Source organism: Staurois parvus, unplaced genomic scaffold (assembly GCF_062004578.1).
Source record: "Staurois parvus isolate SC_StPar_1 unplaced genomic scaffold, SC_StPar_1.0 ptg000172l, whole genome shotgun sequence".
Taxonomy (NCBI): domain Eukaryota; kingdom Metazoa; phylum Chordata; class Amphibia; order Anura; family Ranidae; genus Staurois; species Staurois parvus.
This window is the reverse complement of record NW_028317968.1, coordinates 11557831-11580986: the sequence shown is the minus strand read 5'-3', so window position 1 is coordinate 11580986 and position 23156 is coordinate 11557831. Positions and strand designations below refer to the sequence as shown.

Here is a 23156-nt window from a genome sequence, read left to right as displayed (position 1 = left end):
GACACTCACCTGTCCCTTGATCCAGCAGTGTCCTCACCATGGCTGGTCTCACCGGCTGTCTTCTCTCCCCGGCATCTTCAGTGTGGACAGCTTGCGGCTTCACAGCCGGGTCCCCACTGCGCATGCGTGAGTAGCGCTGCACTTTGTGAATGGCCCCGTAGTCTTTTGAGACCTGTCGTGTCCCAGAAGACTATGGGGAGGGAGGACAACTTCCGCTTCCGATCGCCTAAGCGACCACAGCGAAAATAGGAGTGGGTACATGTTAAAATTGTGTACCTGCTCTCCAGCCTACGCTGCTCCTCCAAGGTCCCAATCCTTAACAGGGAGTGGGGAACGAGACCTTAAAGTGTTACTAAACCCACAACAGTAAAATCAGCCTGCATATGCAGTAAAGCATGCTTGTTATACTCACTGTGGAACCTAAGGAGTTAATGCTCTGCATTGTGTAAAAAGGCCATTTGATCTTTTCTTCTCTGTTCCTCCCCTTTTTCAAGCAACCACTTCTTATCTCCTGATAAGACAGACTGAACTGTAGGCATTTGCACATGCTCAGTTTGGTGTGTATTGCTAGAGAGGGTTTTTTTTTTGTCTTGGGAGAGTGCATGCGATCAGCACGGGGCCAATCAGCACTGGTTAGACAGAGGTCAGGGGTCCTGCATCCTCCTAGAGCAGAAAGAAAACTCCTCCTACAAACTTTAGCTAGTGCTGGACACTGACAGAAGTCATAAGACTGCTCTTAACTGCTGATGAGAAAAGGTATTTAGCAGTTTATATTTCCTAAAATAATTGCATTTCCATGTTCTGTGCACTATGAGAGACCAGATATAGTGAATGCAGGGTCCTGGGTTTAGTAACACTTTAAAGCGGAACATCCTCTTTTGATGGAGCTTTAACATAATAAACCCAGTGTTATTATTTCAAGCCAAAAGGTCAAAATACATTGCATCATTCTACAAATGAGGAAAAAAAATGTTATTTTCTATGCAATTGATGGTACAATCGTATGTAAAATCCAATGACAATCTTGATTTTCGTTTGACGGATTACTCATTTTTCTACTTGTCTATGGCCTGCCTAATTGTTTACATGTTGGCTTTATTTGAGCCATTCCTGCAACAGTAGCATGACCCCCAGCTTTTGTGTCAACACACTAATGTTTCTATGTTGGCCCTGAGCAGCAGTGGTAGGATCCATTATACTGTATGCATGTAAACATTAGCACAAATGTTTACACGGGTACAGCATAAAATACAGTGAAAAGCAGGGCAGTAAACACAGATTTCTTGAGCTTAGGTGACAGAGACTTGTAGGCCTGTGTGCATGAGCCTTTAGGAGTGTTAGAGGCCTTCTTTAATGAGCCCTGCATGGCCCATGATTTCATCAAGGTGGCCAACTGCACGTTGTCATTGACAGCAGTGCGTTCCGATGCTTGGCCTAGGCAGAGAAAACTTTGTCTGTTCCTGCTGTCACTCACAGAGCACTGGAGGCTTCACAGACAGCAGCCGGACCCTGGTAGGCCAAGAGAGGAAGGAAGGGAACAGATTGCCCAGAAGTGTCAGAGGGTGAAGAAACGTATATCACTATTACCGACAAAAGGCATAATGAATTGCTAAGTGTTAGTTGTAAATATTTTATTTATGTCAGCAGCTGAAAAAGAATTGTTCACTATGTGCCCTGTTTAAACCACAACATTAAAGCTAGGTTCACATTTCCGCGTTCCTGCGGACCGTGTTTTGCGTGGGCACGAGAGCCCATTCATTTGAATGGACTCCCGTGCCCTGGGACAGACAGGAAAGAAGTCCCTGCACTTCTTCGGAAAACACAGCCCAGCAGGGGAACCGAGGTTCCCAGTACGGTTGCGATTTCCAGTGCTGGTGGCGTGCCATTAGAACTAATGGCACCGGCCCGTGGATCCGCATTCGTCTGTGCGGGTGGTGCGGCTGCATGGATTTTTGTGTGGTTCCGTAGCGACACCACCCGCACAGATGTGAACCAGGGGTAATATCACGTGCAGATTTTTGCGGAAAACTGATGCAATCTCTGCAAGTGAAATCTGCGCAGTTTTTCTGGCAGTTTTTCTGCATGTATGGTGTTAAAAAGGCCTTAGACAGGGCCATCTTTAATGCAGGGCACAAGGGGCAGCTGCCCAGGGCCCAGTCATTGTTTTGGGGCCCAAAGCAGCTACTCCTTGAGCCCGTGCTGTCCACAAATTGGGGGCCCCACTGGCACTGCAGAACGACTGGGTCACTGTACACAGGATAGGAGACGGGCAGCGGCACACTGAATTGTTTACTACTCCCCAGCAATCAAGGAGTGTGTGGGGCCATGAACTCCACTGATTCTCTGACCCCGCCCCATGCCATGCTGCCTATATCCTGGGTACTCAGGAGGCCATGGGTAGGAGCTGATATTGGATGGGAGCGGCAGCACAGAGAGCCTGCAGGTGGTGAGCAGAGCTCGGCTGGTCAGAATCAAGTAGGTTCTTCTCCCCATATAGACTATGGACTGTTCCTAAACATTAGAGGTCATGGGCCACCAGTGGCGCTGGACCATGGCATCTTCCATGCATAAAAATAGTGCAACGCAGCACTGCTTGATGGGTTTCTTTTAGGCCTGGTTCACATCCATGCGGGTTTGCACAGGCACAGCAGCCCATTCATTTGAAGGGCTGCCGTGCCTGTGTTTCCAGCAGAAAAAAATCATATGAAAGAAAAATATATTTGAAATACTATAATTTTGACCATATTCAATATATTTCAATAAATATATATATATATATATATATATATATATATATATATATATATATATTAAGTTGAAATGCGTTTTTATTACAAAATATATGAAAAATATTTTTGAAAATACATTTTCAAATATACTGTATGTCAATATGTATTACAAATATATGTAAAAATATATGTTAAAATGACTTTTTATATGTTAAAAAAAATCTGAAGAATATATTTAAAAAAAGAAATATTTTTTAAAAAATATATATTTTTTTTAAATATATTCTTCAGATTTTTTTAACATAGAAAAAAGTCATTTTTACATATATTTGTAAATGAATTCCAGAAATGTAGATTATGTATTTTTAAAGACATACAGTATATTTGAAAATGTATTTTAAAAAATATTTTTCATATACTGTATTTTGTAATAAAAACGCATTTCAACATACAGTATATGTATACAGTTAGGTCCATATATATTTGGACACAGGCACAATTTTAGATTTTTTCAGGTATTGACCAAAACATATTTAAGCTATAATTATATAATAGTTATGGGCTGAAAGTGCACACTCTCAGGTTTAATTTGAATGTATGTACATCCAAATTGGAGGAAGGGTTTAGGAATTACAGCTCTTAAGAGTAGCCACTGCCACCTTTTTCAATTGACCAAAAATAATTGGACAGTTGAATCAAAAGCTGTTTTATGGCCAGGTGTGGGCTACTCCTTCAATATTTCTTCATTAATTAAGCAGGTAAAAGTTTAAGTTAAATTAAGCAGGAGTTGATTCTAAGTGTGGTATTTGCATTTGGAATCTATTACTGTGAACCTACATCATGCGTTCAAAGGAGCTGTCCATGCAAGTGAAACAGGCCACTGTAAGGCTTCAAAAACTAAACAAATGCATTGGAGAGATAGCAGCAACATTAGGAGTGGCCAAATCAACAATCTGGTACATTCTGAGGAAAGAACACACTGGTGAGCTCAGCAACATAAAAAGCCATGGACGTCCACAGAAGCCAACAGTGGTGGATGATCGCAGGATCCTCTCTATGGTAAAGAAATACCCAGTCACAACTTTCAGACAAGTGAAGGACACTCTCCAGGAGGTGGGCGTATCATTGTCAAAGTCTACAATCAAGAAAAGACTTCACGAGAACAAATACAGAGGGTTCACCACAAACCATTCATAAATCTGAACAACAGAAAAGCCAGTTTAGACTTTGCCAAAAAACATATAAAAAAGCCAGACCAGTTCTGGAAAAGCATTCTTTGGACGGATGAAACTAAGATTAATCTGTACCAGAATGACGGGAAGAAAAAAAAGTGTGGAGAAGGTTTGGAACAGATCATGATCCAAAGCACACAACGTCATCTGTAAAACATGGTGGAGGCAGTGTGATGGCATGGGCATGCATGGCTTCCAGTGGCACTGGGTCATTGGTGTTTATTGATGATGTTACAGAAGACAGAAGCAGTCGGATGAATTCTGCAGCATTTAGAGATATACTGTCAGCCCAGATTCAGCCAAATGCAGCAAAGTTGATTGGCTGGCACTTCACAGAACAGATGGACAATGATACAAAACACACTGCAAAAGCAACCCAGGAGCTTTTGAAGGATAAGAAGTGGAATATTCTGCAATGGCCGAGTCAGTCACCTGATCTCAACCCAATTGAGCATGCATTTCACTTGCTGAAGGCAAAACTAAAGGCAGAAAGACCCACAAACAAATAACAACTGAAGACAGCTGCAGTAAGAGCCTGGCAAAGCATCAGAAAGGAGGAAACCCAGTCTTTGGTAATGTCCATGGGCTCCAGACTGATCAGATCAGGCAGTCATTGCCAGTAAAGGATTCTCAACAAAATATTACAAATTAACATTTTATTATATTCAATTATCCAATTACTTTTGGTCCCTTGAAAAAGGGGGGATGGCTACTCTTAAGAGCTGTAATTCCTAAACACTTCCTCCAATTTGGATGTACATTCCCACAAATTAAACCTCAGAGTGTGCACTTTCAGCCCTTATCCATTATAGAACTATAGCTTGAATATGTTTTGGTAAATACCTGAAAAAAACTAATATAGTGCCTGTGTCCAAATATATATAGACCTAACTGTATATATATATTTATTGAATAGTATAAATAAAAATTGTAGTATTTCTAATATACGACAATATATTTGGGAAGAATATTTTTAAAATATATTTCAAATATATTTTTCTTTCATGTGGGAAGGTGCATGCAACATTTTAAAAATGCAGTGGCCTTGAAATCGTTTCCAGCACCCAGAAACACGCTACGTGTTTAGATGTCTGGCCCACGGTTTGAAAAATGCAGAGCAGTTGCGGTAGCGACAGGGAAATCGCATGGTGCTTTTGATTTCAGCTGCATTTGGGGTTCACATCACATTATCGCTGGCAGGCAGGGAGGACATTTATAAAAGAAAAGACTACTAGGGTCTCTTCTGTTATAACCACTTCTGTACCAGACACTTTTACCCCCTTACTGTCGAGGCCAATTTTCAGCTTTCAGAACTGTCACAATTTGAATGACAATTACTCAGTCATGCAACACTGTACCCAAATGAAATGTATATAATTTTGGGCACACAAATAGAGCTTGGTGATATTTAAAAACATGTTTTTTTTCATTTCGGTTATAAAATTTTGCAAATAAAAAATAATCTTTCTTCATAAATTTAGGCCAAAATTCTGCTACATTTCTTTGGTAAAATAACCCAAGTCAGTGTATATTATTTAGTCTATAGGAAATATATAGTGTCTACAAACTATGGTATATACTGTATTCAGTGTTTGAAAATTGATCAATATTGGTGTACTGTACATTTCTTGAGGCCCAAAAATGTCAGGACAGTACAAATATCCCCCAAATGATCCCTTTTTGGAAAGTAGACAGTATTGGGTGTTAAGTAAGAGGCATGGTGAGTTTTTTGAAGTTGTAATTTTTTGTCACAATTTTTTTGTGAAAATTAGGAAATTTAAAAAAAAAAAATTCCCCAATTTTTTTTTTCATCCCTTTACGCCAGCACCACCCGGTCCTTTAAGGGGTTTTAGATGCCGGTAGGCGGGGCAGGGTTTGTGACCGTGTGACTGGCGTGATTGGCTGTCACAACGGTCACATGATTGGAAAGCTCCCGATTGCAAGTAGACATCAGGAGCGATCTGTTAGCCTCCATACGCTCGGGGCACATGTCTGTTTACCTTTAGGTACGTATATGTGCAGTCTCTCAGCATCAAGGCCCACCCACTGAGATGCCGCACATATGCGTGCAGCCGGCGCGAAGGTGTTAAATACTGTCACCAGTGCAGTACAGCATCATCACATAACTTGCATGGGGGGGGGGGGGCTAAGAAAATGTTTGCCCAGGGTCCACTCCATATTAAAGACAGCCATGGCCTTAGAGTAAATTATTGGCATATATCTATAAAATATATATATATAGATATTCTGGCAGTGATGATCACTTAGTTACCAACCTGCCATTAATAATACACATTAAAGTATCTGAAGTGGTAATACAATATCAACATTGCAAAGTGACAAGCCAGCAGCATGTGTCTTCATATTTTTCACCTAGTTCTCCCACTCTCCCTTATGCAACTATTGCTGTCTTAGTCTGCTGTTCTAGTGGGAGCCAAGTAAAGATAAGGACCTTTTGACCAAGGCCTGGGGAAAAAGCACCAATTTCTAACTAGTATTGCAGTCATCAAAACTCGTGCATGGATGGCTAAAATACGTTGGAAAATGTTTAGGTGCCTAATCACAGATGCTTTCATTTTAGCTATAGCGGCCTGAATTATAATAAAGTCTCTGGGGACTCAGTACTCAGAAAGGAGTCTCAAAGGTGCTATTCTCTAGCTACCAATTGTCATTGTCAGACTTGACCCGTAGAATTAGCAAGGTCCATAATGCAATGTTAGGCAAAATCTGGTACTTTGCAGCTTGAAGCAAAAGCCTTTGGGGAAATATATAGGGTACTATGAGAATATACAGGTATTTATTGAAGGAACATCTGCTTCAGAATAAGCTGACTAGTTTATTATTTCTGTATGGGCTAGATCTCTTTAATAAGATTTTAATTTGCTTGGCCAGGGGATTAGTTATTTATAATTACACATTTGGATGAATCCCCGTGGCTCTACATATGGTTTCAAAATAGCCTACTAAATTAAAAATGTTGACATTGTTTTCAATTGAAAACCAACCAGAAATGTGAATCCATGTGTGCAGCAAACTGATAAACACTGGTGTACCTCAGTACAGAGGTTTGAGAAGATTTAAGATTTGCTCTGTAATTTGGTTTATTCTTGTTTAGAGCTAAAACAAAGTCTGTAGGAGGGCTTTCCTGCTTAACATTGTGTCTACTATTCTATATTTTGTAACGTTCTTATGATGTTACACTTCTAAAATGAGTAGAATTGTAACTTCTACAGTTAAAATACAAGGCCCATAAGCTACAAAAGTCTTCTGGCTGAGAGCTGATTCACACATACGCGGTGTGGATTGAAGCTCAGGTTTCACAGCTAATTGACACATTAGTTGTTCAGCAGTTCATGTCAGGTCTACATCAGGTTCAGGACAGGGTTAGATCAGGATTTTATCCTGTTCACACATATGTAGTTTAGGAGCAGTTCCCATAGAAGTCAAGCCTGAAATCCACACCTAAACCTGAAAGTACTGCTCACAAAAGAGGTATAGACTCCAGAGAGAGAGATATCATATTACCCCTGTACAAATCATTAGTAAGACATCATCTGGAATATGCAGTTCAGTTTTGGGCATCAGTTCAGAAAGTACAGAGAAGGGCAACTAAACTGATAGGAGGCATGGAGGAGATCAGCTATGAGGAAAGATTAGAGGAACTGAATTTATTCTCTGTTGAGAAGAGGAGATTAAGGGGGGATATGATCAACATGTATAAATACATCAGTGGTTCATATAGTGAACTCGGTGTAGAGCTATTCACCCTGAGGTGAACACAGAGGACAAGGGGGCACTCTGTACGTCTGGAGGAAAAGAAATTTAATCTCTAAACATGGAAAGGTTTCTTCACAGTGAGAGCTGTGAAAATGTGGAATAGACTCCCTCAAGAGTTGGTTCTGGCCAGCTCAGTGGATTGCTTCAAAAAAGGCTTGGATTGTTCCTTAGATACACAGAATATAACTGGATACTAACATTTATAGGTAAAGTTGATCCAGGAAATATCAGATTGCCTCAGGAAGGAATTTTTTTTCCCAGCGGGAGCAAATTAGATCATGCTTTGCTGTTTTTTTTGCCTTCCTCTGGATCAACTGTGGGTATAGGATTATAACTTTTTTTTTCTATGGTTGAACTGGATGGACCTTTGTCTTTTTTCAGCCACACTAACTATATAACTATGAATCCGCACAGCCAGTGCACCGGACATATGTGAACAGGCACCATAGGAAGCAATGTTATTTCACATGTCATGTGGATTGGATGAGTCATTGGTTGTTAGGACGCTGGTAACTAGAAGGTTGTAATGGTGCACAATGAACACCTATGGCTTTGTGTAATGTATTACTTGTATACAATTTTTGGGCATTTTTTAGGCATTATGCCAAGGCACCCCGGAAGAAACTTCAAGGCACCCCAGGGTTTAAAAAGGTTGTTCTAGCTCACATATGCACAAAGCTGACCATTGATGGAGCAAAATTCAGCCGGTTCAGAAGACTCTGGTCAAATTTTGATCCATCTATGGCCATTCCCGTTCGAGAGGAGTATGAATGACTCTTTTTGAATGGGACTGTTAGTATATTTTTGTTTCATCAGCGCTGGCAGCCAATCAGTGTATTCTAACAACAGATTAGCCCCGCTGTCAGAATACAATAGCACAACAGGAAGGAATCTTTCATCCACTTCAAATGTGTGAATAGAGGAATCAGTTTAGTTTTTTCTTGATCAGTCAACTGTCTGATAAAAAAAAATCCAATATATTTATGGCCAGCTTAACTGCTCTGAATTTTGTCTGTGGTGAATTTGGCACACATTCACACATCTGGCTAATTATTAAGTCCAGAAAATGGGCCTACTAAAACTGCAGCAAACTATTTTGGGACAGTGTAGATTGTCAGAGGTGTGTCAGCAACAAAGTTTGGTGGAGGGGGGATTATGGAGTGGGGTTCTCTTTCAGGGGTTGGGCTTGGCCCCTTAGTTCCAGGAAACTCTTAAGGCATCAGCATACCAAGACATTTTGCACAATTTCATGCTTCTAACTTTGTGGGAACCGTTTGGGGATGGCCCTTCCTGTTCCAACATGACTGCACACCAGTGCACAAAGCAAGGTCCATAAAGACATGGAATTTGGGGTGGAGGAACTTTACTGGTCTGTCCTGACCTCAACCTGATAGAACACCTTTGGGAATTAGAGCGGAGACTGCAAACCAGGCCTTCTTGTCTGACATCAGTGCCTGACCTCACAAATGCGCTTCTGGAAGAATGCTCAAACCTTCCCATAGATACACTCCTAAACCTTGTGGACAGCCTTTCCAGAAGAGTTGAAGCTGTTATAGCTGCAAAGAGTGAGCCTACTCAATATTGAACCCTACGGACTAAGACTGGGATGCCATTAAAGTTCATGTACGTGTAAAGGCAGGTCTCCCAATACTTTTGGCAATATGCTGTATGTTTTGGAAGTAAGATTTAACTGGGGGAAAAAACAGTATGTGTGCTGGAGGTGGGATCTGACTGGGGAAAGACCAATATATGTGCTGGATGTGGGATATGACTGGGGAAAAGACCAATATGTGTGCTGGAGGTGGGCTGTTTCTGGAAAATGAATGTGTACTTAATATTTTGTTCAAGTGGTTGAAATGGAGTAGGAACGCAGACGGTTTATTTCCCAATTGTTTTGTGTGTGTTTGTGTCTGATTTCACTCACCATATTCCAGAAATTGTCAAGGATAGGGCATTTTCAAAATAAACGAAATTACATAGGTTGAAAAAATGCACAAGTCCATCTAGTTCAACTAATAGAAAACATAAATAAATACACAAATACGTGGTGATGCTATCCTCCTTAATATCCTCTTCTCAAGAGAGAATACATTTAGTTCCTCTAATCTTTCCTCATAGCTGAGCTCCTCCATGCCTCGTATCAGTTTGGTTGTCCTTCTCTGCACTTTCTCCAGTTCCCCGGTATCCTTTTTATGAATTGGTGCCCAAAACTGAACTGCATATTCCAGATGGGATCTTACTAATGTTTTGTACAGAGGCCAAATTATGTCTCTCTCTTTTTCTTTATCTCTGGAGTCTATGCCGCTTTTAATACAAGAAAGCATTTTGCTTGCATTAAAAACTGCAGCTTGGCAGAGCACCCTTCTCCACCACTGACTCCCCTAGCTGTTCTCCTCCTATTATGTATGATGCATGCATGTTTTTAGCCCCCATGTACTTAGCTTTACATTTATAAGCATTAAACCTCATTTGCCACATAGTTGCAAAATTGAACATTGCATTAAGGCTGCTTATAAGTTGGAGACCCCCCCATAGTACATTGTTCCACTACACAGCTTTGTGTCCTTTGCAAAGACTGAAATGGTGCCCTAAATACCAAAGTCTATATCATCTATCAATAGGTCAAAAAAGTAAGGGTCCCAACATTGAACTTTGGGGTACCCCGCTAATAACCATAGACCATTCAGAGTATGAATCATTAGTCACCTCTTGATATATGAAGATGTCCTGGAGGGAGCATATTGAGAAAAATCTGTAGACAAAGATAGCACCCTTTACCATTGAGAAGATTGCATATACTGTATTTATTAGAGATGGATGATTGAGGTTGACTTTTTTGTTGTCAGTGGTTCAGATAGTCCCAGGTGACACTCACACTTTGAAATAAATGAAGGGGGTAGATTTATAGGTTGTACAACCAGGATACTATTTGTCCTACTGTTTTTTTCTGAATCATGGGTCCCATTGATTAGTTTTTATAAGGTATGGTGTTATAGAAATGCTTTATTTGCATAGCCCTCCAACAATCCAGACTTGACCTCAGCAACTGACCTAATATCATCTATGTTGGGCCATGTGTTCCTCTTTAGTTAGTAAAGAATTCTGGTTATTCCTGATATAAATAGGTTTTGGAGCCATGTGTCCATAAAACGTGTTGTGAAATTTAGGCCAGTATATCAAATTTATAAGAATTATAATTAATTTATTAATGAAAAAAATGTATTATAATTTACTGTAGAGGATAGATGTTACTCTTAATACACTAATTAATATCAAGACTGGTAGACATCGGTCTAATGCACTCCAATTTACCATACACACATTTAAATGGCATTTGTTTGTGAGCCGCTTGCTGTGTCATTGAACAAGACCTAATTTAAATTCAGTTATTAAACAGTTATAGTGGTCAGACTATATGAAAAGTCTGGACTGTTTATGGAGATATAACTTACTGGAAGTACTATAAGCACTTAAAGTGTATTTCCACGTTTGAGCCAAATTGGGATAAGTGCACTGTATATTAGTTATTTGTTCTTACTCAAATATTATAACTTAAAAACAAAAATAAAAATTTCTTCTTATATTTGCATACTGTGTGGAGTGGACTGGGGAGTTAAGGATTACTATTAACTCTGTCTGTACTGTGCTGTCAGATCTCATTATCAGGTGTAAGCTAGATTTTAATACTGTTTGTTCTAACAAATGGTAAAGATCTAGACGCTGTGCTTTTTTATTGCATGTTATTGTGGGGAAACTATGTGTATCCTTCATTGTCAGCTGGGACATTTCAAACTGTTCTGCATTCTATTCGAGGCCTGCTCCAAATACATATAAAGGTAAGAAATATACATTTTTTTTATCTTTTTTTAATTGTTTTTAGATGTGCTGTAAGAATGGGAACACATAACAAACATGCAGTGGGTTTTCTTAAAATTTGATTGCAAAAGTGAATATTTACAACAGGTAGTTAGTAGGTACCAATATAACTGTGCTGTCTTTTAACCCATAAACACTATAGGAAGTGTTGGTTTAATTAATATTTTAATTGGTACCATGGTGTTCATGAAGGCTGACTTTTAGGTAACCAGGATAGCAAGGCCCTTAACCTTTGTGGAAGCAACAGCACAGCTTCATCAGTTCCCAAACGCAGCCTGCAGATTGGACAGTGAAGGAGCAGAAGCATTCTTTGTTCACTCTACTTTATCTCCTGTTGGCACAAGAAGACTACGAAAAAATTCCGACTGTCTCAATGTGCTAGCTTTGCCTCTACCAGTCTAAGTGCTGTTGTATAGGTACCTGGAGAAGGCTGATATCAAGACAGATTCAAGTAATTAAAGTGGTTCTAAAGGCTCAAAGTTTTTTTACCTTCATACATTCTATAAATGAAGGTAAAAAAACTTCCATGTGCAGCAGTACCCTCCCAGCCCCTTCTAATACTTACCTGAGTCCCTTCTGGATCCAGCGATGTGCAGAGAGCAGCAGCTCTCCTGGGACTCTCCCTCCTTATTGGCTGAGACAGCAGTGAAAGACATTGGCTCCCACTACTATCAATCACAGTCAGTGAGCCGATGAGGAGAGAGTAAGGGCGGGGTCAAGCTATGCTCTGTGAGTGAATAAACATGCAGAGCAGAAGCTCGGCAGTGAGCCTGTGTGACTGACCGCCTGTCACGCCGTTTGGGTGATCCCATCATAAAACTGCTTCATCGCCACTGGGACACAGAACCGAGGTATTATAGTTGGGCATTGCGACTAGGCGACACTAGCTTAGGTGTAAAAACTAAAACCGTTTATTGAACAGAAATACAGGTTTTTATATCGTTCGGAAATAGGAGCAGTCCCCACATGAACAATAAAACAAATATTACACATTGGGATAAACATCCCACACAGATTAGATAACGAGGTCAAATTGACACAAAACTAATCCCATGTAGGAACCTTAAGGAGGACAAGCCACCAGACAGAAACAATAGGTGAGTCAATTAACAACGGAACAAACACACAACAATAAACACATCACACTTTAATAAATCAATTACAGCAAAAGACCCCAGAATCAGGTTGCTTTGAGCTGATTATATTAACATCTGCTCTGAGTCTAGGAGGGAGGTTAAAGCAGTCATTGCTGGTTTGGTCACAGAGGCCCCAAATCCTGGTCCTGGTCGCCTAGTCTGTGTGTTTTGGGGAGACATGGACTTGAATCCAAAGTAAAACTACTCCAAAAGGTCCCCCAGGCACACACCTCCCAAAGAATAGAGCCCCCTCAAACACCAAGGTATATAGTCTGTAGGCAAGAGGCTAGCCTGCATTCTCCTCCAAAAAACCCTGTCTCAATTGGGTCTGTTACAGCCTGTTTGGGTGTCCCTATAGCAACCTGCTTGCTCTGGGGGCACTCAGCAGGGGGCAGGGGCCAGGAGCCGATGTGGGACCCGAGGAGGAGGATCAGGGCTGCTTTGTGCAAAACCACTACACAGAGCAGGTAAGTATGACATGTTTATTATTTTTTTAATTGCCTTTAATAGAACTTTAAACTAGCTGCATGTAAAATATATTTAAAGTTTTTTGAAAGAATACATAACTTCCAACAGTACATCAGCTTATTGAGGGTGGACTCCTGCATCAGAAAGATGGAGAGGGAGCACTGATCTTCGAGTATAGCTTGAAAATGGGCAAAGTGAGAGTTCCTCTTTAATGAAATGAGGGTATGCTGTTATACTAACCTGGGCTTTTCAGGGTTTATTTTAGTCACATAATCTTGTATTAGGCAAGAAACCACCCAAAATGCTTTGCAAAGGGATTTCATGAACACACTTCTGTGTGTAACAAATGGTATTCATTGCAGTGTGAACAGAATGGAGAAATAGATATTGCATGACTTCATTTTTTTTATATCTTTCCTACGCCTTAACTATCAAAAAGACATAAGAAAAGCACACCATCTGCCAAAGAGCTAGCAGTGAAATCTACATTTAATAATCACATTCTGTTACTATGGAGTAAGGTAATTAAAAGGGATTAATTAAAAGGTAATTAAAAATTCAAGAGGGTTGACTTGGGTCAAGCAGGAGCAATAAATCTATTTATTTCAGAGTAAAAGGGACTACCAAAGTTGAGCTGCTTCTCACAGAACCTTTGTAAGGAAAAAAAAACAAATGTCATCAGTGATACTTATGTATACTTCAACTGATTCGAAATGCATTTTAGTTAACTGGATTTAGCATGCTGTAGATGACATACTGTATTATCTAAATGAATCCCACTAATATAAACAGAGATATTTGAAATGAATCACCAGATGTTGATGTGTTCACAGCAGCATGGATGCTGATTCCATTATCCTTTATGTATAAAGTGCCAACATAAATATATATATATATATATATATATATATATATATATATATATATACACATATATAAAACACTGCCCTCTCTGTCTTTCAGGGAGTGAGTAAAGCTCTTGAAAAATAATATGCAAATCATCATGTCACCAGAGAAAGAGCTACATTGACAGTAAATTATTAGACTCAGATAACACTTGCGCTTGGAAACTAGGACACAATGCTGACCTGTGGTTTTCTGAACACTGCTGGCTTGGATAAAGGTGTCTTTCCAAGGACATCATTCAATACACATATTATGGTCAATGAACCAGTGTGCTGCATTCTGTATTATTTTAGGCAAACTGCAGGATGGCTGGATGACTGGCCATATTATCCAATGTATTGTATAAACTGGGCGGCACAGTGGCTTAGTTAGCACTTCTGCCTTGCAGTAATTGGGTCATGGGTTCAATTCCCGACCATGGCGTCTCCTGCATGGAGTTTGCATGTTCTCCCTGTGTTCGCGTGGGTTTCCTCCGGGTACTCCAGCTTCCTCCCACACTCCAAAGACATGCTGGTAGGTTAATTGGCTCCTGTCTAAATTGTCCTAGTTTCATCCCTGGCCATGTGGGATCTCCTGCATGGTAGGGGTTGGGGAAAGACCTGGCAACCTACCCTGTAAAATAATTGAATTCATGGAAGAAGTCGCCTGCAAGTGATGGTCCATGCAATCGCCAAGGGTCGGATATGACTGAATGGATAGACAGATTGTATAAATTAAATGTAGCCTTCTTGGCATAGGAAGACACAGGAATAGCTGTTTTTTGAATGTGATGCTAATTTCTTTAAAAAAATCTCAGGTCCCCATTAACACCCGAGCGTTTTGTAGCTCAAAGCTCATGCTCCAAAATGTCCAACATCCAAAATCCCATAGTTTTCAGTTGTGCCTGTTCTCACCTGAGTGTAATACTGATTGAAGCTTGTAGCTTTAAAAAGCACATGAACTGCTTTTGAGCTACAAGCTTCAATCTTCAAGCAATTATAGTCCAAATAGACTTCAATGGGATCACCTCAAATAATGTGTGAAAACTGTGCATCTTTTCAGTAGTAATTAAGTTTCCATTGGCTAAACATAATTTAAAAAATGTTCAAGCCTTAGATGCTTGCAAAAACACTCAAAAATGCCTACACACACTGAAGAAAGTCAGTAAAATGATCAAAGACACTAAACTTAAGTATAATTGCAGCCAGAAGGAGAAGTAGACCGGAGAAACTTTATCCTTTAAACTGTGCAAGACAAGACAGTTTGAAGAATACTTCACTAGCTCTAGGCCATTCTGCCTAGGACCATTTTGTCATTCACACTGTATGTGAGGCAAACTGAATTTTTCCACATTGGATAAGTGCAGATCACCACTTGGGCACATACTGTAGAAAGCAATTGTTTTCTCTGTGCCCCACTCACACCACAATGCTGGTGTGATGTGTGGTGCCTTGCAGTGCAGAACAATGCAACATGTCTGCATTTTTCCTCACCACACTGGATGGCAGGGAATGTCACCACACAACAGCGCAAAGCACCATGCAGCTGTGAAGTGACAATAATGAAGTGTCACTATGTAACACTTCAGATGAAATTGGAAAAAAAAAAAAAAGAACAAGTAGTGGGATACACTGAAATGCGCGTTACACTACTCCCTGGCGGAGCTGGCACTGCAATAGCCTGCACAGTAAAGTGCTGCATTTTACCTCGCAGACTCATGTGAACCTTATACAGGCCATACATGGTTCGAATTCCAAACAATTTTACGCCTGAAAATCGAAAACGTTGTTCGCTCGGTAATCCGATGGTGCCATCAATGATTTCGAAAATCAGCTGACCAAGTCATGAAGTTCATCCCATATAACTCTAGGTCACGGCTCATGTGCATAGTCTTTGTTCGGAAAAATGATCGTATGATTTGATCATCGAGTCAAAAATTGGTCATTTTTCACAAATTTTCCAACATGCCGATCACCGAAAAGGGGAGGATCCACGAAAGTCGGCCGGTGCCATTGACCCACTAACAAAGTGAAAATCGGCTGATTATTCTTAGGTCCAATTTTCGGATGAAAAATTGGTTGAATTTTGACCCATGTATGGCCTGTCTTAGTGAAGGTGCAAGCTATCATTAGGCAGTTCAATCTAACCTATTCCCAGATCCAGCCGCCTGATAACATCAACTGTGTAATGTAGTGATTTTTATGATCAGTAGCAGGGGCGGACTGACCATTTGGAAACTTGGGCACTGCCCGAGGGCCCGGGGTCAGTAGGGGGCCCCATGAGATGCCCCTGGTACCTTTTTCATAGGCTTTTTTGAGCCTGGGCAAGGACACAGGGGCCTCATGATCCCCTATTGCCCGGGGGCCCCATGAGTTGTCAGTCCGCCCCTGATCAGTAGAGTGTGGGACATTCTTCTGATGGCATCTTAGCACCTAGTCATTGGAATATGGGCTGCTTCTAGTCATTTTTTTATTAATAAATTGTTGAAATAAATCTGTTATACAAGCATGGAATGCATGCAAAACAGAAATTACAAATGAACAGCCAAATAAAAAAAGTGAGTGTCACAATATGCCAAGTCACTGTTGTCAACATTAAAGCTAAAGTTTAGGTTTTTTTTTAATATCCAGCACATACTACAAAGCTTACATTTAAGAAACGTGTCCCTTGTGCTGTTGGTGCTGTCTTAGTTGAAATCTTCCATCATCAGCCCCCACAAATCTCTCCAACACCCCTGCATTGGCAATCTTCTACTGCTATGGGGGTTAAAACAGTGCCTGGAGCTGTCACAGGTACTTGTCAAAAGTGCTGAATATGCCTGCCTTTCCAACCCCCCTCCTCCATTCATAAAAGCTGTACTATATCCTCCAGTGAATAAAAAAAGCTATATGATTGGAGGAAAAGGAGATGAATGGAAGTTCCACCTTCTCCATTCATAGAATACTTTTCATTGGCGGAAGTTATAATTTTTATGAATGGAGGTGAGCGAAAAGGACGGGCAGTTAGCTAGTCTGCCACTAGGTGGCTCTTTTTTAGAATAGTGTGGTGATAAGGAATTGTGTAAGAGAGTGTTAGGTTTCCTTTTAGACAAAGCCTTCCTGTAGAGATGTCATGGGTGTAGCTGAAGCCCATATAAAAGCCAGGTTGGGAGCAGCCTTGTGCATTTGGGGTATGGGAGTCAAACATCCCCCCAGCATGCAGATGTAGTCAGTCCTGGACAGGGCAGAAGAACAGGATGAGATAATCCTACAACCGAAGAGCCGGCTGTAGTTTACGGACTCTTTCGGTTGGTGGAGGCTAAAAGCGGGATGCAAAAGGCCTTTTAGGCCAGACCAAGTGTTCTCTGTTGTGAGTGGTATTCCCCTGGAAGTCCTGGGAGAAGTGTACAGAAATTAGAGGAACAGCTGCTGTATCCCTGTCTTTGGAATGACATGCAGGAAGTCGTGAGCTGGATGCATAGAGCATAATGGCAAGTCAGAGCCCTCTGATTACTAATGACCCTAGGAAGAGTGAGACTGTGCAAAGGAAACATGGTTGAATAGTGATGTGAAATGTGCTGCTTTCACATAATTACTGCTATGGTACATCCACTATATGTGATTGGCAAAGAATGCCAAGTGATCCCAGATAGTAGATCTGTGTGATGTTATTTGTCACTGCTATCTTTGAAGAACAGCAGAGTAAAGTGCAGGAAAGTAAAGTGATATTAAAGGCAAGTTTTTTTTTTAAATAACAAACATGTCATACTTACCTGCTCTGTGCAGTGGTTTTGCATAGAACAGCCTCGATCCTTCTCTTCTTGGGAACCCCGCTGGTGCTCCTGGCCCCTCCCTCCTGCCAAGTTCCCCAGAGGAAACAGCTTGCTAAGGGGGCACCCAAGCATACTCACTCCCGAGACACTGCTCTGCATGTCCATTCACACACAGAGCCGAGGCTTGAACCCGCCCCCTCTCTCCTCATTGGCTCACTGGCTGTGATTGACAGCATTGGGAGCCAATGGCTTCTGCTGCTGTCTCAGCCAATGAGGAGGTAGAGTCCGTCAAGAGCCCAGGTTGTCATGCACATCGCTGGAACTCAGGTAAGTATTAGAGGGGACGGGAGGCTGTTTAACACAGAAGTTTTTTTATCTTTATGCATCAAATGCATGAAGGTAAAAAAACCTTGAACCTTTAGAGTCACTTTAATCTTTGTGTGGATATTCCTTTCTTATGTAAACGCTAATGGCTGGGGATGTCGTGTGAAGGCCCATGACAAGGAGTTGGGCACAATATCACGAAGGCTAAGAACTACCAGTGGTGGGTCCCTGTCCAATCCAAGAAGAAACAGGGCAGGAGCTTGGTGATTTGACACCAACAGTCAGCCAATCACAAGCCCCCTTGCATACCTGTGTTGGGTTGAACCATTGTATTAACCCCGCAGGACCAGAAGATTACTGCTGTGGGAGTATGGGGTGGGGGGTAAAGGATCAAATATCAACTAGGACAGCAGTCACCAGCCACATTTGTGCTGATTTAAAAAAAGAAAAAAAAACTTAACTAAACTTAGGCTTTAAGAAAAGGCAGCAAACCATATTCATGTTCTTCAAGTCCATTGGCATGTAGCACAACGGCAGCTAGGGTGTCCAGTGCACACCCTCACCAACAGCCATTGTGCTACATGCTGGGTGTCCGGTGTTCTCCTGTATCTTTAAGGAGGGGTGGGCTCCCTCAGGTTCACCTGCCCTTGGTCTATCCATTAAATACATGTACTTCTACTATGCTGGCTCTAAAAATTTGTAGAGTTAAGACTACAGTATATCGGGGTGCTGTGACGTGGCTCTGTAGCTTACGTATGTATTTGCAAATGTGTGCTAACTAAACCCCTGTTTTTAACGCATACTATTAGACAGGTTAATTTATTTTGTTTGCAAGCTGGCTGGCAAGTTGAACTAGGAGCTTTTCTCTTTTGTTGTTTGACGTGCATCGCCCTTCCATGTGCTCCTTGCTGTGAAGGCCAGTTATAGACTGGGGCAGTTGCCATTTTTTGCACTGTTGAATTTTTGGTGAGGGACGCACTGGACACCCTAGCTGCCATTGTGCTACATGCTGGGTGTCCAGTGCACTCCTATACCTTTAACCACTTGACCTCCAGAGGATTTATCCCCCTTAATGACCAGGCCTCTTTTTGCTACTCAGCGCTGCACTAATTCAACTGATAATTGCGTGGTCATGCAATGCTGCACCCAAACGAAATTTACATCCTTTTTTTCACACAAATAGAGCTTTCTTTTGGTGGTATTTGATCACCTGTGCGCTTTTTATTTTTCACGCTATAAACAAAAAAAGGCCAAAAATTTTGAAGAAAAACTATATTTTTTTCTTTCAGCTATAAAAAATATATAGTAAACTCAAAGTTGGTTATAAATTTAGGCCAAAATGTATTCTGCTCCATGTTTTTGGTAAAAAAAATCCCAATAAGTGTATATTGATTGCTTGGTGTGAAAGTTATAGCGTCTACAAACTATGGTATAGATACTGCAATTTACGCCATTTTTTTGCTATACAGCGCTGCGCTAGTTTAACGGACAATTGCGCGGTCATGCAAAACGGTACATAAATGAAATTTACATCCTTTTTTTTCCCACAAATTGAGCTTTCTTTCGGTGGTATTTGATTGCTTGTGCGGTTTTTATTTTTTGTGCTATAAAAAAAAGGCTGACAATTTTGAGGAAAAAAAACAATATTTTGGACTTTTTGCTATAAAACCTTTTGCTATAAATGTCCAGTAAAAAAAAATGTAAAAATCAAATTTAGTCATAAATTTCTGCCAAAATTTCTGCCAAAAAAAACCCCAATACGTGTAAATTAATTGGTTTACGTGAAAGTTATAGCGTTTACAAATGGCGGGAAAGATACTGGGATTTTTAGTTTTTTTTTATACTAATAATGGCGGCGATCAGCGACTTATGGCGGCGATCAGTGACTTACGGCGGCGATCAGCGACTTATGGCGGGACTGCGGCGGACATTCTAACATTAGGAGGTACTGACTTGGGGTCACTGATATCCCCAGTGACCCCAATACAGTGATCAGTGCAAAAAAAAACACGGACACTGTACTAATGGCACTGGGGAGGAAGGGGTTAAATTTATTATTCAGGGAAAGGGTTAACTGTGTGAGGGGAGTGTTTTACTAGGGGGCTGGGGTGTGTACTGCAGGGAACACCGCTGATCAGGAGAGAGAAACTCTTCTGTCCCGATCAGCGTGTCCCAGAGCTGTCAGGGAACTGACAGAAAGCACAGCTACTGCAGCTGTGCTCTCTGTCAGCGATTGCCGCCGATCGCCGGGACATAGCCAGTAACGACCGGCTGTGACCCAGCGACTGACATCCGCGGCCATGATCGGCGGGAAAGGTTTTAAAAACACATGTTTTGCCCAGCCGTGCTGCCCTGCCGCCGTATTTCTACAGTGGCTGGGCGGCATGGGCGGCATGTGGTTAAGGAGGGGAGTCCAGCTGCCCTTGGTCTATCCATTAAATACATGTGCTTCTACTATGCGGGCTCTCAAAATTTGTAGTGTTAGGAACTACAGAATATCGGGGTGCCGTGACGTGGCTCTGTAGCTTCCATATGTATTTGCAAATGTGTGCTAACTAAACCCCTGTTTTTATTAAGAAGCTGCAAACTCAGATAGTGGTTACATTGGCTGCTGAAAGCGCTTAAAAGACTAAGGTTTGATATCACTTTAAACATGTCCTTTCAGTAAGGTTCTTTATAGTTTCATTAATGTCCATAAATATTTAGAAGAGAAAATAGATAACATAAAGCTGTTGTGTAAAACAATTAAAGGATGTTTGGTGAAAAAGGAAGTGTTCAGTTGCATAAGAAAATGGATTCATATACAAATTGTAACATGTTTCTCGAGGTTATATATTCACATGTACTTCAATTTTCTTTCAGACATGGGAAAACAAAACAGTAAGCTAGCCCCAGAGATGCTACAAGACTTAGTGCAGAGCACAGAATTCACAGAGCAAGAGTTGAAGCACTGGTATAAAGGGTTCCTGAAGGACTGTCCATCCGGCATTCTCAATTTAGATGAGTTTCAGCAACTGTATATTAAGGTACTTTTTTGGCTTTTTGCGGACCCTGCTCATTACAACATAAAAGATCATGCTGTTAACATTCATGAACATAATGTAGCTGTCGTGTTAAACATCCATTTATTAGGAATAATTTGAAAGAGATGAACTAAAATACTGAGTTGTTTATGTGATTTCCAACATGTAATTCTGTCCAACTCCTTGGGCCTGATTTTCTTCCCAATATAAATTGGGGTGTTTTTTATTTGCGTTTAGAAACTTTGGCGTTAACATGACCAATTTATTGGTCAACATTATGATAAAAATGCAAACTTTGAAAAAAATTAAGCTTCCTCCACAGAATAAACCTGAAGTATTTAGAAGACTTGTATTTTCAGTCTATTTCTATTGACTGAAGCTACTATTTTAATACCAAACTACCTTAAAGCGGAACTTCATTCTCTCAATCAACATCCTTATGCTGCTAGCATTAATAAATAGATAGGAAAGTATATCATATTTTCTTGTTTTAACCTTTTTTTGAATTCCTTCATTTACCGCCTGGTTTCCATGGCTAGGCAAATTATGTCATACATCCCAGGAGTCTTCAGGAGGGGAGGAAGGATTCTCAGCTCAGCCAATGCCTGAGCTAAGGACAGATGAATTCCAGAAAGTAACGGCTACATGAATCATCTGCCCTTACTCAAGATGGCCACTGCCAGAAATGCCGGGAGGTGTTCTCCAAAATGATTTCTTAGCAAAATAAAGCATGGAGACATGGGTTGCGGAGTTTGTTTAGAATATTAAAATGAATTAAATAGCATTTTTGGTTTGTGGTACTCAGGTTCAGTGCAGTTCCATTTTAATAAAGTGTAACTAAAGGTAAATTTTTTTGTTCCTTTTGGATAGAATAAGGAAGGGTTATAACCCCTGTCAGTGTTTATTTTTTTTGCCATTTGTGTCTCTTTGGGAAGAATTCCCTTTACTTATCTCTCCAAAGTGAGGGAATCCCAGTGTGTCATCAGGGCCATCAGAACTAGTGCGTTGGAAGTTTTCCCCTCTATTAGTGATTTGATGTTAACTCAAAATTTAGGATTTTCTTTTACTTTTACTTTCTTTTTCAATGATAACAGTAAAGTGGACAAATAGAGAGGGGAATCTTCTTACTAGGGACACAATAAAAACCTGACAGGTGTTATAATCCCTCTCCACTCTATCCAAAATGTAAAAAAAAAAAGTTTTGCCTTTAGTTATACTTGAAAGTCATAACACAATACAGTGCCTTGGAAAAGTATTCATACCCCTTGAAATTTTCCACATTTTGTCATGTTACAACCAAAAACGTAAATGTATTTTATTGGGGTTTTATGTGATAGACCAACACAAAGTGGTACATAATTGTGAAGTGGAAGGAAAATGATAAATGGTTTTCAAAATTTTTTACAAATAAATATGTGAAAAGTGTGGCGTACATTTGTAGTCAGCCCCCCTGAGTCAATACTTTGTAGACCCACCTTTCACTGCAATTACAGCTGCAAGTCTTTTCAGTTATGTCTCTACATCTAGAGAGTAACATTTTTGCCCATTCTTCTTTGCAAAATAGCTCAAGCTCTGTTAGATTGGATGGAGAACGTCTGTGAAAAGCAATTTTCAAGTCTTGCCACAGATTCTCAATTGGATTTAGGTCTGGACTTTGACTGGGCATGAATATGCTTTCATCTAAAACATTCCATTGTAGCTCTGGCTGTACGTATAGGACCGTTGTCCTGATGGATGGTGAACCTCTGCCCCAGTCTCAAGTCTTTTGTAAACTCTAACAGGTTTTCTTATAAGATTGCCCTGTATTACTCCATCCATCTTCCCATCAACTCTGACCAGCTTTCCTGTCCCTGCCGAAGAAAATTATCCCCACGATATGATGCTGCCACCACCATGTTTCACGGTGGGGATGGTGTGTTCAGGGTGATGGGAGTTATAGTTTTCCGCCACACATA

The 23156-nt window shown here is 40.6% G+C and overlaps 1 protein-coding gene across 1 annotated transcript in view; it reads left to right on the top strand.

The window, feature by feature from the left end:
• HPCAL4 (hippocalcin like 4) overlaps positions 1-23156 on the top strand; it is a 49135-nt gene that overhangs the window by 5682 nt on the left and 20297 nt on the right. The window contains exon 2 of the mRNA XM_089676679.1: positions 21041-21204. Coding sequence (XP_089532805.1) covers positions 21043-21204 — 162 coding nt within the window. The 5' untranslated portion in view covers positions 21041-21042. The remainder of the gene's footprint in view (positions 1-21040; positions 21205-23156) is intronic.